This window comes from Cydia strobilella, chromosome 19 (assembly GCF_947568885.1).
Source record: "Cydia strobilella chromosome 19, ilCydStro3.1, whole genome shotgun sequence".
Taxonomy (NCBI): Eukaryota; Metazoa; Arthropoda; class Insecta; order Lepidoptera; family Tortricidae; genus Cydia; species Cydia strobilella.
The window spans coordinates 11,903,523-11,919,365 of NC_086059.1; the positions used below are offsets into that span (position 1 = coordinate 11,903,523).

The 15,843-nt window shown below is 36.9% G+C and overlaps 2 protein-coding genes across 4 annotated transcripts in view; one reads left to right on the plus strand and one right to left on the minus strand.

The window, feature by feature from the left end:
• Positions 1 to 298: 298 nt before the first annotated feature.
• The window catches only part of LOC134749941 (retinol dehydrogenase 12-like), a 463,382-nt gene continuing 447,837 nt past the window's right edge, over positions 299 to 15,843 (minus strand). The window contains exon 2 of the mRNA XM_063684968.1: positions 299 to 315. The gene's annotated coding sequence lies outside the window, so the exon portion shown is untranslated. The remainder of the gene's footprint in view (positions 316 to 15,843) is intronic.
• Positions 4,423 to 15,843, plus strand: part of LOC134749906 (uncharacterized) — a 188,946-nt gene continuing 177,525 nt past the window's right edge. For all 3 annotated transcript variants that reach the window (XM_063684910.1, XM_063684912.1, XM_063684909.1), the window contains exon 1: positions 4,423 to 5,716. In XM_063684910.1, the coding sequence (XP_063540980.1) occupies positions 4,469 to 5,716 (1,248 nt within the window). In that variant the 5' untranslated portion in view covers positions 4,423 to 4,468. The remainder of the gene's footprint in view (positions 5,717 to 15,843) is intronic.

Genomic DNA, 15,843 nt, shown 5'->3' on the forward strand with positions numbered 1-15,843 from the left:
ACCTACTTCACCAATTTGTGGGTTAAATTTGTAATGTAATAACAATATGCAGCTGCCGGTAATAAAATCAGTCGTTCCTTTGACCTATTTACTCGTAGATATGAGTCGATTTTTTTTATCAGATTTCGATAATATTTAGTGGATAGATAAAGTTCCCTATAATTCTGTATAATATAAGCGAAATTTCACCGTAGGTACTTGTCCTGGATCTATTGATTTACGAAAAAGTACGTAACTCAACAGAAAAACAGAAAAGGTGTTTTCAAGTTCTATTTCGAAGGTGTTTCTTAATGTCATAGTTATTTTTCTCAAAATCTAAAGAAAAAAACTGACCAATTCATTTCAAAAATACACCCTAAGTACCTACAGAAAATTACACACATTTTTCTTGGGAATGAAGAGCTCTTCAAACCAGTCAAATTTGATCCAAAACTAACGAATGAAAAATTTCATATTATTATTAGTTGTTCTCTTTTTTTAAAGTTAGGTTGTTTATAACATGATTATAAAAGTTAAATATAAAAACACGTGCGAAAACATTAATAAACAAACCGGACAAGTGCGAGTCGGACTCGCCCACCGAGGATTCCGTACTTTTTAGTATTTGTTGTTATAGCGGCAACAGAAATACATCATCTGTGAAAATTTCAACTATCTAGCTATCACGGTTGATGAGATAGAGCCTGGTGACAGACAGACAGACGGACAGAGGAGTCTTAGTAATAGGGTCCCGTTTTTATCCTTTGGGTACGGAACCCTAAAATACCTATATAAACACATTATAAAAAACCTAACCTAGGGTGCCGCCAGCAGTGGGGCAGGGCCGCAGAGTGGTGTTAAGTAGTTAATTATTATTAATTATTATTATTGAGAGCCTTATGTCCCACTGCTGGACAAAGGCCGCATTAAATGTAAATTTTCACTTTCACTCCGCGCACTATTTTAACCCTTAAATGCATAATGATGTATATATGCATCGTATATTTGATGGTCCGTGGCTCAATATGCAGTTATCCAAAATCACATTTATTACTTTTATACAGCATGACACATCTATTTCAATTTATTAAAAAGTTATACAAAAAATCATGCATTTAAGGGTTAAAGAAAGAACCAAGTTCATACTAAGGTTAACGAAAGAGATGTTTATATTGATCCAACGTGCCAAGGCTACGGGTAAGGTTACGGGTTACTCGCATTGCATTGATTGGATTGTATATATCTCACATGCTTTTGGTAGTTCCAACCAGCTTCCATACTTAATACCTAGACAATAGAGTCTAAAGAAAAATATCAAGCGAGCGGTTTGAACCTAAATGGGCTGTTTTCTTATTTGAAGGAGCTTGGATGAGTAAGAAGATTTTGACTTTCCGAACCAACCGTTCGAACGTTGAGTAAATTGGCGAGAAAACCCGCAAAAATCGCCTTACGTAATATTCATTATGTAACATTTTACTCATGGTATAGAATAAGACACATCAGCCTTATTTTAGTGTCCCACGGCTGAGCAATGGTCTTCCCTCTTTTTTCTATAAATCTAATTAAAAGTCCACAATTAACGTCATAACCCGAGAATTTTGTTTATCTGGTAATCTGGTATAATCCATAAGTAGGTAATGACTAATGAGGGTTTAATAAATAACGACGAAGCGCTGCGAGATCTACCTACCTACCTACCTAGGTACCTTAGGGAGTGCTCATGCACTTCGATGGGCCCATCTTGGCGATACAGACGACAGATAGACTATTTTACTATCTTAGACTATATAAATCTAATTAAATTAAACTATAGTTTTAGTGTGGGGTACACCGTGCACCGTAACTAACAGGGACACAGAGAGAGCTGTTTATAAATCCGTCCACACTTTCGGTTCAGCAAACGAATTTCGTTAGCTGACTTAAGAGCTGGTGCAGCTGTATAAAGTCATCCCTCTCTTCCTCTCCTTGACACCGGAATACAATAATAAGGTAATCTTATTAATATTGTGCCGAGAACCTAACCCCTGGTTAAATTATGCGACGACTTTTTACAGCCATTATACAGGCCATAGAGACATTACAATTCAATTCAATTTATTTATTTAAGACAACACTGGCCCATAACGGTTAGTAACAATTAAGGTTAGAAAACTAAGTGTTAGTGGAACACAAAAAACAGAAAACGACACAACAAAAACAGACAGCAATAAAATTCTTACAACTCACCTAATAGCGGTTATGACACATTCAAAATGCCGCATTATAGTTGAGTCGTATCGGCCCGCAACAGTGGTCAGGATGGGGTTGGAGCTGGCCCGCACTCTGCAGAGCAACGAGGCAATTCTCTTGCGTATTATGGCATAGTAGTCATCCGTGTGAGCTTGCGCAAACATGCCCGATGCGCTGCAGAAACGGGACAGCCCCAACAACATCCTGAAACCGTTATTATATTGGACCGTTATTACAATAAGATAATAAAGTGTGGTCACAAACACAGAAAAACACTTCACTTTTCAAGTCTCACTTTTAACAGGCATAACTAATTGGGCCCAAAGTAGTCATAAATCAGACGCACGCGCACGCTATCGTGCACATGAAATCACGTTTTTCTTCTCAGATAAGTTGTAGATAGACTGTAGGTAGGTACAATATTAGGCCGAGTTAGTACAATACAAAGGCTAGACCAATGGAGGTGCGTGAAAAAAATTGCCGGTGCTGGCTTAGTAGATGTGCTGAACTGTTTGAGAATTAGGAAAACCGCTTGGCATCGAGTTCTATATAAATGCATTACTAGAGAAGTAGACCCACCATAAATGCGCCAAACTACCCATAAACATCATGCAATATGTTTACACTTTTGCACCTTAGGTACCCTGTCGGCCGAAACGGCCTGTCGTAATGTTCCAAAAGATGAGCATAGGCCAAAGATGTGGCGCCAACTATTCGACAATAACTTTTTCTTGATTTCCGAGGGGTTTTTTTCTTAGACTTTACTTATCTTTTACGGAGTTATACATATATCTTTGCTATAAATCAAAGAGCAACGCCAACGCACGCAATGAAATGAAATTACGCTTTTCCTCTGAGATAAGATGTTGCGTGTAAATAATATTCCGGATGAAGTCTGTTGAACAAACAATTTATTTATTTATTTATTTATTTATTTAATCTTTATTGCACAAAAGAAAACCTTACAGTACAAAAGGCGGACTTAATGCCATAAGGCATTCTCTACCAGTCAACCTTAAGGCTAAGCAGAGAAATTGTGGGCGGTGCTACGAATACAACAGCAAAAATAAAATAAAAATAACATATAATCACATATATACAAATATAATATACATATATACTATATATAATATATATATAAATAACGAGGAGACTCATTATGAAACTAATAAAAATACACTAAGAAACTTTCTTTCCGCTAGCATAGAAAGCACGTAAGGATTTTTTGAACGCGAACTTATTTGGCGCATTTTTTATGTTAAAAGGAAGTCCGTTCCAAAGGCGCGCCACCTGCACAGTGAACGAATACGACATGAACCCGGTTCGGTGAAAAGGGATGGACAGAGACATATTGCCAGAAGAGCGAAGTTGGCGGTCGCGAGAAATGCCGTAGTATTGAAATAAGGATTTGAGGTACTCAGGAGAGTGTGGATCGTTAAGCACAGAAAAGAGAGTGGAAAGCAAGCGAATATTGCGACGTTGTCGAATTGGAAGCCAGCCAAGCTGAGAGCGAAAGGAAGAAATGTGATCATATTTGCGGAAATGTGATCATATTTATATCTTATTATACATGTAGATTTGTAGATATACGGCCGATAGCTTAAATGTATGTACAAAAAGATATCTATCATTATTCTAATGGATTTTTGATAGGACAACACAATACGCACAATGTCAGTTTTACACAAGATTTACTTACTTATATACATATAGGTACTGTAACTAATCTAGGTAAACTCCATTTAACTGATTTAACACAAAAGAAAAAGCAATTAAATTTAGCAAATTATCTGAACCTTTAATGATCATTAAGTCCCTTTAGTTATGATGACAGCTAGAAATAGAGTACGAAATCATAATGTTCTGTATTTTGTAGGATAATCCTCCTCTCACCTCTCCATATTCCTCCTACCGACCTACGTCTACATATTCGTATTTCAAATATAATTGAAATATCTTCTACAATTTATGACAGCCTGAATTGATAGTAATTTGTGGAATATCATTTTCCTCAAATTTCAATAGACAACATCGCAAAACTTTCTGTTCGTGATAGTTTGGTATCATCACACACGCAAACACATAAATGTCAAGTCAAACTATCACCATCATGCATTTCCTCATTCATAACATAATATCTCCAACGCAATTGTTCACCTACACGAGCCATTTGAGAGTTATACTATCGCTGTTTATCAGTTATGAGATATCGCGTGATAACGCAGTCGAAAACGCGCCGCGGGGCGGTCACGACGCCATCATGGATAACGATAAGCCAAGGATCTACAAGAGGCCTGAAGTCTTGAAGAAAATCAACGCGGAACACATTCTCGCTATAGAGAGAGGCCTGTTAGGCGATTTACCTGATAGACTCAAGCCGAAACCACCCGAGCCTGTTCGAGGACGCCCGAACAACCTCCAGCTTGTAACTTACAAACAGCCTGGATTACTCTCAGCGTGCCTTCCTGCTGTAATAGAAACGCCTAGCTCGGCACCACTCACGCCAACAGAACCGTTCGATGATGAAGTCTCATCTCTGAAGAAATCCTTCAGTTTCAGAGATAAGCTTTCAAAAATCAACATCTTCGGGAACAAGGATAAACCAGAAAAGAACAAATACAAAACAATTGAAGAGGATGAGAATAAACATGATGAGTTTAGAGACAAAGATAAGCCAAGGATGGATAAATCGAAGCGGCAAAGTGAGCAGGAGAGTAAATCTAATAAGCGTTTCTGGTTCTTTCGAAACAAAGAACTTTTGGAAAACAAAGTGCATAGTCCTGTTTACAAAAGGAGTAAGAGTTTCGAGTTCCTACCTAGAGCGTTAGAAGAAGAAGAAGAGTGCTATAAGAAACCGACCTTGTCAAGGAATCAGTCTTATGTATTTGGCAGTACAGACACAATGGGCGACGCGTGGACTTCAAACGAGAGTTTAGAATACATATCAAACGTATACTACGACAATGACGACACGGTATTCCTTAAAAGTATTAAAGAGTTCCCTTCTGAACTGTCATCTGCTAACAATTCCAGTTTATCTGATGCTACATCAGCATCCAGTGGTATAGTAGCGAATATTTTTAAGCGGGAATCAGTGCAGGACTTAATAGACGAATTCGAAAAAACTGTGGATATGTTCAGTGAGAACTATTTAAGTGATAGTGAAACGTATACTAAACCTAAGAAAGAAGTAGTGCAGGGGCATCGTCGAAGTTCCAGCTTTGATACTTTGTGTCTTCAGTCTCCAAAGATCGTGCCAGTATCTAAAGTGGATGAGTTGAGTGAGGATTTTAAGAAAGAGTTGTCGAAAGCGTTGGAAGTAGTGAAGCGTGCAGTGCGTTCGCCGACGGGACGGCGTGGTTCCGTCACTGATTGGTTTGTGCTCGAGGACCCTGTGGGACCCACGGAGGACCACCGAAGAAATCATGCCCTGCATGAGATGAACAAGTACAAAAGGGCCCAGAAGAAACCAGCAAACAGGGTGAGGAGGATCAGCTCTACAAAATATGTAAGTGTTTTTTTTAGTCTAATCGAGGAATGTGATGCTGATGAAATCATTATCTCATCAAGAGATAACTAACAATGAAGACATTTCAACTTCTTTGAATCTAAATATTTGGTATTTATTTCTATCATAGTTTTATCTTTAACTCCAGTCGCGCAAACGTCAATAACAACGACGAATATTGCAACCAAATTTTTTTTTATATCAAAATCAATATTTCGGAAAGTGCCTCTTTGATTGTCTTTCTACGATGCAATTTTATAATGAAACGATTTTTTTGTGCTAGCGTTTCGGCGCTAACATTATCGAAACACCATCTGGCGTGAGTAAGTACTTAAATATCTGATATGTAATTGTACACATAACATTTGCACGCAACTCGATTATTGTTTGGTATCCGTGAGGTGTGCAAAAAAGCTCTTTTTTAATGCATACCGTAATTTAAATACAGTGTTAAACAATATTTCCAGTACATTAGGTTGGTCGAATATACATATAGGAAATTATTGTCATTAGCCTGCAGGCTACTCTACTTTGTTATCTTTCGTATCTTGATAACGCGTCCTTCTAAACGCTTTACAATTTACAATCAATGACTAACATATATAGCAAACTAGCGAGTCGCTCCTCTTTCCGACCATATCATCCACATTGTTATTTGTTATTTTGGTCGTTTTTTTTGTCGTTTTTTCTTTGTCAGATTTGGATAAATTTTGGTGAAAAGATAGGTTCCCCATTCTGTACAATATAAGTGTAATTTCTAGAGATGCACCAGATATTCGGTTACTATCCGGTATCCGGCCTATCCGGCCCTTATTTTAATATTCAACCGGATACCGGATAGTAACAATAATGGTGCAAGTGGGCCTAATAAGAGTGATAGAGAAGTAGATAACGAAATTTATATTTTCGATGTTCATGAATTGACCAAATTCATAACCTGTTATCACAATCAGAATAGGCCCCTAGGCCCTAGTCTCTTCTACGACTGTCAATCATCAATCTAGACAAAATTCAATTTAGTTTCTCAAATCAAATAAATGTCAGTAAGTTAAGTACCACTGTATTAGTCATAACTCACCTTACCACCTAAATGAGACTACATGGAAGCTCCAATACTATGTATAGGTAAATATGCCATGCGGTGCTACGCGAACGTAACGTCGGGCCGACATTTTTTTTGGTTTTTTTTTTATAAAATAAAAAATAAAAAAAACATAAGATACCTTTACCTGTAGACGTCACAATTTAAGGCATAATGGGCTATTTTTTGTGTCGAATTTTTATTAAGAATTTTTAAATAACTTACAATTAGTTCACGCAGTTTTCATCGAACATAATCCTCTTAACTAAACCAATCTATGTAATAAAGTAAACCACCTATCAACAACATAAATCCAGATTTTCCATTTCCGAGAACAATCGTACGATCACCCGCCAGATCTAGTGATTCGGAGCGATAGCAAATCTGCAATATCTGCATGTCAGATAAGAGATTATTTCATTTGGATATCGCCTGATCGAGTCGTTTGACATTTGCATATTGCTTACGAAGGTCGGGGAGATAGTAAAGTATGGACGAGTCAAGTCCGGATTCATTAATAAAGTATTTTAAAAAACTATTATTCTTAAGAAATTTAGCCTTAAACTTAATGTTAATAAATAAATAATAAGTAGATACTTACCTACAGTTTGTTCTGTACTCTGTAAGAGCGCAATATTCGCCAACAAACTGTTCTTCAGTTTGTATACCTGTTATTTAAGTGTTTATTGGAATAAAAATAAAAATAAAAAAAATCCCGAGGGTCGTGAAGTTGAAATTTTAATTCACACTCATGCTGATTGGTGCATGCTATATGCGAAGTTGTTAAATATGAAACAAATCATTGAACTAATGTTTCGACCCGGGCATCTATTAGCATAGATGTAGGTAAAAAGGGGTAGATATGTGACGTTAATAGTTGACAAAACTAAAATCTGGTCCAGCACCCACACATTTGCAAATACTACACACCGTTATAATGTATATGTGCACAACGAGCAACAGGGATAACCGAATACAGTTAACACAACTGTGCAAGCGAGACCCCTATATTTTACGTATTGCTCGAGGTGCAATAGAGATAAACTTATAACACATACAGATGTGTAGGATGTCTATTAGGCGGGTATTATTGCACAACAAGACAACAATAGGTGTACTAAAGTATGCTATAAGAAAAAAAACCACGAGTCGGACTCGCCCACCGAGGGTTCCTTTTAGTATTTGTTGTTGTTGTTATAGCGGCAACAGAAATACATCACCTGTGAAAATTTCAACTGTCTAGCTATCACGGATCATGAGATACAGCCTGGTGACAGACAGACAGACCACGCGCAGACAGACGGACAGACAGACAGTGGCTGTGTAGTCTTAGTAATAGGGACCCGTTTTTACCCTTTAGGTACGGAACCCTAATAAGATGACCCGATCATTGACCACACGAATAGATATATCATATGATACCCTCACACTATAAAAAACCCATGAACCGTTTTCATGGAACCTTAAATCAATCGTCATAGAGTCCATATTCTAAAATTTTACTGCAGTTCGAATCTTATCAAATATCTCTCCATACGTGAATGTAACGGGTCAATTGTCAGGTCGTGCCAACTTGTGTTCAATTCTAAAATGGCGTATACACCTTTAAAGGAAAGTAACATATTCTGTTTTTGACTTGGACTAAGTTTAGTTTAGTCACATCTGTTACAGAGTAGTTGTCTTAGAAGAACCGTATTAAGGCTAAGCGTATGCCGAGACGCAGGCGACGCACAGTTACGCGTTACGCATGATGTGGCGCTAGGACGTTTTATACTTTACAAAATCTGCTCTTATCTGCCTACGCTTAGCCTAAGTCACAGGGCGGACACGCCCAAAAATCACTTGCGTTTCTATGTGTGAACGGCACTGTACACGCGTCATGCGTCATAGTGTAAGTTGCTTAAAAATAGTACTGAGCGGCCGGCAAACGGCCGTCAATCTGCTGTCGCGGGGCGAGGTAATTTGAGTCGGGGCGGGGCGGTGTGTGGCCGTTCTGTTTGATAATACTATTACTTGTTCTGTGCCTAAGTGTGTGGACTCGCGATACATAGCCCTCATTTTCCTTATTTCAGTTATTTACCGTCTAGGCGTCATTTTAGGGAGAAAAATTGAATGACATCAGTTTTATAGATGCTTTTTTCATAAACTAGTGATTTAAAAGGATATTTGAAACCTAGTACTTATAACCTAGAGGATATTTAATATTAAACCTTGGGTAAAACTGTACCATCGTCTCTAAAATAATACTTCCACTCATTGGTTCACATCCAGACTTAGCCGCGGCCATTTGATTTTTTTTTCTTAGGTATATGCCATCTCTTCTCTACTTTCAACGAACACAAATCACAAACCAAAATTAAATCTTGTCCTAAAATGGGACATTAGGCCGTTCAATAGCATTGTAAGCATTGGTAATAGCCAAGTCGTGCAGCGGTTGGCATTTCACCGTTCGGTTGAGTTGAGACACTTCGGACCGCGCCTAGGCCACTAACTTAGTTAACCTTACAAACCTCACCCAGTTTACGTTGCACTTGTTACCCACATACATTTTGTTACTTAGGTTAACTAATACCTATCTAGAGGTAAATGTGTCGCTTTCACGCTTAAGGGGATCCCATGCCCCAATGACCTTCGATTTGAATCCCTTAGTTTTCTAATGTTTTTTGTAGCTTATCATATTAACAGCAACGGATTTTAGAAATATAGTATCCCATATTTACTTCAAAGTTCATTGTTTTCGTAATATTTGGCATCAAAGTTGAACAATTTTAGGCCAAAAAACTGGTTTTCTGGCCATAACTTTTGTGTTAATTAGTTTAAAATTAAAACCTTAGACAAATTTTTAGAGACGTCTAAGACGAACCCAAATATATAGATTTCGTATAAGTAAGATCTTTCACAGCAATCGAGATACGAAAAAAGTGTTTTTTAGACAATGTTTAAAACAATCATAAATAAATAAGTATTCATTTTTTTCACAATCCGGTAGACAAAAATGGAGATAAAAGATTGAAGAACCGATAGTCGCTTGTCTTATAATTCTATATGTAGTGCAAAAGTAGGAGATACGATTCAAAACTTGTCAAAAATCGATGAAAACCTCAAGTAGCCCCTTAAGCTTAGCTATGGATACCAAGAAGGTCTAGCCAAGATATAACAATCGTTGGTAGAAAACGCAAATCAAATCTTAAATCACGTACCTACCTATGGCAATATTGGCAATAATTACGTGTCTTAGCTTCTGTCATCTCGATGTATTTTTTATACAGACGAGTAGAGATTACGTGCGCGAGTTACTGTCGCGGCGAACTTGCGCTGATTTTTTCTTGACCAACCCCCCCCCCATTCGAACCTCCTCGCGTGATTTATGTATTCCGAAGAGTAATTTTGAACCCCTTCCAACAATTTTGAAACCTCTTGAATTTTTATACCCACTAATTTTTTGCCCTCCTGATGGGTCGAGATAATGAAATGAACGCAAATATTTACTGTTCAATTCACTAATATTAAATCACAAAAATAGATATACAAATAATAAAACTAAATAAAATAACACAAATAAAACAAACAAACAATGAAATCCATCAAATATGCAGTTAAAATTATTTGTGGGGTCGGCTCTTCTCATAATCATGCACCAGGATCGTCTGTCCTGGGTTGTCTGGGTTGTGGGTGTAAATTAGTAAAACTACTAGATGAAAATGGCAAGCCGCTGGAAGTCGAGTTCTACGGACGCTCCACCACTGCAGCATGGCATATGGCGTATGGCAGTGAAAGGCGTTCCGCCCTGAATGAGGCGGTTTCGCTTTTTACTATTATTTCACTAAATGCATCTGTCTGTATTGTGCTTGCAGCCTCTATTGTATCTGTATTGCCTTCAAAACGAAATATTTCAGTTAGTACTAAAGATAGTTTACTTTTCAAGAAGGCATATATTACAATTCGCTTACGAACGTCAAATAAAGCTACACCGGCTCTAACCCTACACCTTTGCCCCAGAAGATTTAAATCCCTTTTCAATTAGAGGAGGGTAGGTATCCCAACCGGCAGGAAACTAAGGCAGGCCACATTTTATACTAACTCGTATAATACATGTTTGTAGATTGCTCTTACATGAGCCAGATCGAGTCATCTTCATCATCATTTTAGCCTCCTGTCGCCAACCGCTAAGCATAGGCCTCTCTTCGTGTACACCACTTATCCCGGTCCCGGGCTAGTCTCATCCAGAAGTGTCCCGCGATCTTCCGAATCTCATCCACCCATGGAGATAACGAAGAGCAATTTATCTCTGTCACTCTAATTACGCCTTAATTGGAGTATAAAAGAAAGATGCTCGTTTGAGAACTTCGGTGCTTCGGCGGTAGGCCTTCTGGCGCTTCTTTTATCCGAAAGCGGCCACCATTCCGTTAATATTTTGGTCCACCTGCCATCACTCCCTGGCAACCATGTCACGTCCAATTCCATTTAAGCATTTGAAATTTCCCAAACAATAAAATACCTATTGCGAACGCTTTAACGGTGACAGACGGTTTGGTGCAACTGACCATAAGACAGTTAAAATATCAAGACTTAATCAGACAATCAAGATTAACCCAAACACTACTGTTTCGTTCCTGTTAGCCGACCCACAACACCACAATTAGTAGAAAAGTGACAATTACACGCAGGTAACAGTTGCCTGCTAATCGGTGACATTAGCTCGATTATCGTGCCGTATGTAGAGTAGAAAGCTGATAACATAACCGAGTGATATACTGTGTTAATTGTATATCTTGACCTAGAGAGTTTTCCGATTGGAAAATATGGAAAATACTGTAAGACACCACAGCATATTTTTAAAGGGTGATATCAAAGGTGTTTACGTCGGACGCCTGCAGTTTTTAAGGTATTGGTAGCACTTTTAAAGTCGTCTTAATTGGTCTTCGTTTGATCCGTGCTGAAAGTGACACCTTGTATTTTAATAAGAATCAATACGAAAACATTTATTTCTACAAAATAAAATCAAACTACACACTTAAATACCATCAATAAATTAACTTAATTGTTCTCAATACGCCCAAAGACAATAGACTATCACGCTCAATAACGGCACAATAGCTACGCGCCTTCGCCTGTTGAAAAACAAATTATCCGTCAATTTGACAGTTAGCCATCTTTAAAAAGATTAAACTCATGACAAATGCCGCCGATAACGAAGACTAAATGCAGTTTTCGCTCTTAAGTTGTAACGAATAGAGGTTATAGTAATTTTTGGGGAAGTTTTGTGTAAGTTGGCAATGATTCTGAGCATGAAGGTGAAAGTATGATACAGTGGCAGATAGAAGCGTAATGGCGTAAGTGAGTTTGGGCACTTTCGTGCGGCCTTGCTGAATTAAATACCAGAACAAACGACCTTATATGAAACATCCGTTTTGCTCGATTTCTGTATGATTTGGGTAAATATCTGACATACCTTTAACTTCATTTTGTACTTTTCAAAAGGCACAATACGTTAAGGTGTTAAGTATTATCTTGCTTGTCTTATCCCTGGTGACCGTCTGATAGCGTCTGGTATTGACAATTTGGCAAAAGACATACTATAGGGACGAAGCTAACTCATGTATGGCATTTGCAATGACAATGTGTGGAAATGTCATCTTTAATGTCAAATTTCTGTGACAATTACGTTTGTAATTAAACTCCCTGACTGGTCTGTTTAAGTCGGTGCAAAGTAAGCTTACACTGACTCTACCATATACTTACATAGTATGAAAATTGAGGCCCATGAAAGTATAACGGGCGTTGTAATCGCTTTTAGTTCCACCAACACGAACATCGTACATAGCCAATAGGTCAGGGATGTAGCCAAGGTCGGCTGTTGGAGCCTGTTCAAAGTTGAATCAAGGGGAGACAGTGGCTCAATTGGGTACCGTGGGTCGCCAATGTCTATGAGAGAATAAAGACAAAGCAAATTGTCACAAAATATCACTTTCGCGACTAATAATATTCGCGAAATATTAGGTGTTTTACCATTTAGGATGCCACTGAAGGCATTATACATGGTCGTATTTGCTTAAATATTCGTATAATAATATATTAGGTAGAGTTAGACCAAGAAAAGTCTGCAGCGATTTTGATAGCACACGCAGTGCAAGTGTTATTTATACGTCATAATTTCATAGAAGTCTGACATTTAAAATAACGCACTGCGTATGCGATTAAAATCGCTGCAGACTTTTCTTAGTCTAACTCTAGCAGTTCTTAATTGGAAACGAAAGTGACGCAGTCATACTTCAACGCTATAAACAAAAACACAAAATGAAATTAATCAAGAAATGGTTCAGAAAACGATGTTTGCACAATAAATCTTAAGCAAAATCTTCTCAACGCTAATTTATCATAAATCTGTACAGTATTAACTGATTAATTATGTAGGTAAATAAGTACTAACCTGTAAAAAGTGGAAGTGTAATTAATTTTCTAACGAAGCGCAACGCGCGGAAAATTTAATGATAATGGGTGCGTCCGCGCAGCATACGATGCATTTTGCAATTTAGCAGCCATTATGGAGTTTTAATCTCAATTTTAATATTATTTTTTATTCTTTAACTAAATATTATAATATACTTATGTATATAATATGTATAATTATGTATAATATGTTCAGCATGGAATAATTAGCCACAGTTTCCCTTCTAGATTAAGTAGGCACCTAGTCTGTCAGTAAAAGCCTGTTGTTGCCGAAGGCTTTTTACGAGGTCTAAAAGTTCGCGGAATGGAAAAGAGAGACATTTCTATTTATTCTTTTTCAATATAATCCCCCATAAGGTAGGTACACATGTAAGATCGGGATACTAATTTCTCTAAACCTGCAAAAGAGTGATTTTTATCTTTTCTGTCGATATGAGCTAGAAAGCTTCCATAATTCAAATTGACATAATTTAGTTAATTAAGTAGTAATAAGGTTCATTTAAGGCACTATTGTATTAGGATTTACCTGTAAAAATCGTTGCTCTATTTAATAAATAATTAAAAAAAAAATAACTACTACTTACTACACAAGAAATAATGCTTATCCACACCAAACCCCTATCCCCACCATTCCGCAAACTTTTGGTCTGGAGGGCGGATGAATTTATCGGGTTCTAGAGAGGAAACACTTTAATTTGTTGGGATACAAAATTTTGGTTAAAGTAAACTTCGGTGACCGAGGCCGGAATCGAACCGGCGTCTTCACTAGTTCCCTATTTGTAAAGGAAACTTTATTTTATTTTTTGTGACTAAGTCCGAAGTCAAAAACTAGTCTGATTTATTTCTAAGAAGACTTCTATCGTGCCCTAGTCATAATTGTTAGCAACACTGTTTGTAAGGATCATTATTTATTAATAGCTTATATTTTGATCATTTGTACTTTTACGATTAGCTTAAAAAAGAGTATCAGTTGACCCTTACTTGTCACTGGTTCCCGCCATCTTGAATTGTTATCAAAAGGCGGGTACACTGTGACAAGGGGCAGTTGGTGTACAGACGAGTTACAGTGTAGACGTCTTGGAATATTTATTGTAAATTGGTCGTTATTATGTTGGTAACGAACGAATAAAGTTAAAATATTGGTACAAGTATTAGTTTTCATCATCAACCCGGTGGTAACCTAACAATCAGAAGCTGGATCCAACAAAAATCGATAAGATTTTGTTTTGCCACGCCCCACGAACGTAAGGTTTTCTTTCCATTGGTATCAGTGAGTAAAACATTATTTACCGGAAAGTATGTTAAATTATGGTAAGTCAGTCATAATTTTTATGTATTTATTTTACCTTCTTTCATTTTAAATAAAACTGGTTAGATAATCTATCGTCGTCTAAGATAATATCATTTAATGTAGTAATTTTGGCATATGTATGTGAAGAAAGAACGTACGAACAAATAACAGGTATTCTCAGTAATAATAAAAAATAAAAAATATGAAATTTTAAAATTTACAGTTAAGCGTTTTTGAATACAGCATATGAGTTAGTGAAAAGTCGATCGTGTCATTAGAATGTTCCTTATTTTTATTTTATAAAAATCGATTGTACGATGCTGTAACACATCGATTATTTCAAGTTCAGGCTAAGGATTCATTGTTTAGTTTTCTGCGTAGCAAGATAGCAGTAGTGTAATAGCAGACTACAGTAGGATGTTGTTTTATACACATAAAAAATTTACGATCTGCTGCATCTTTGAGGTCAGTTTGTGGTACTAAAATAGGCTAGATGACAAATTTTCTTTAATGGTATCAATCGATCAGGTTTATTTTTAGGATCATATTCATGTTCCTTTATTGATAAAATTGCAAATTTTACATGTCATAAATATTAACAAGTAAATATATGTCAGTTTAATTACAATTCATCCAATGTCTATATGGGACCCATTGCATTAAAGCAATACACAAGTCAGAATTGATAGTCAAAGTCCGACAGTCGTACTTCACTCGCGAAACGGTCTTAACAAAACGATATGAACGTGACGTCAAGGTCACTGTGAGCCCAACTTGAATGTATGGAAAATAAGTAAAATTGCGATTTTGTCTGTGAAATATTGCGTTTATGCATATCGTTGCTATACAATCTTTTTTTGGATAAAATGTAAGGAATCGAATAGTACCCTTACTTTATTCCTTTTTGGAAGTTGAAAAAAAACTAGATTTTGAAACTTAGATCCTGTATTTTCTTATCATTTCCATATATTATTTTAATATCCATATTATTGCGATTAATTGCTCATTTGCTATCTATTTTACTAGATTTTGTTATACAATTTAACATGTGTCATCATCCCTATTGTATAAATACACTGACTTAGTAGCCGTGAAACCGATGAGTGAACTAAAATGATAACTTGTCAATTGAATATCTCTTAATTAATGCTGCGTTTGAATAAGAAATGCCTCGAGTTCCAAGTGGTTAAACGCGATTTGCGTCAGTGTCATAATTGTCCCGAATGCAATCTGCTCTTAAACGAAAATAAGCCTCAAATATTTTCATAAGGAATTAATGATGTAGCTGTCGAAAAACGAACCTTA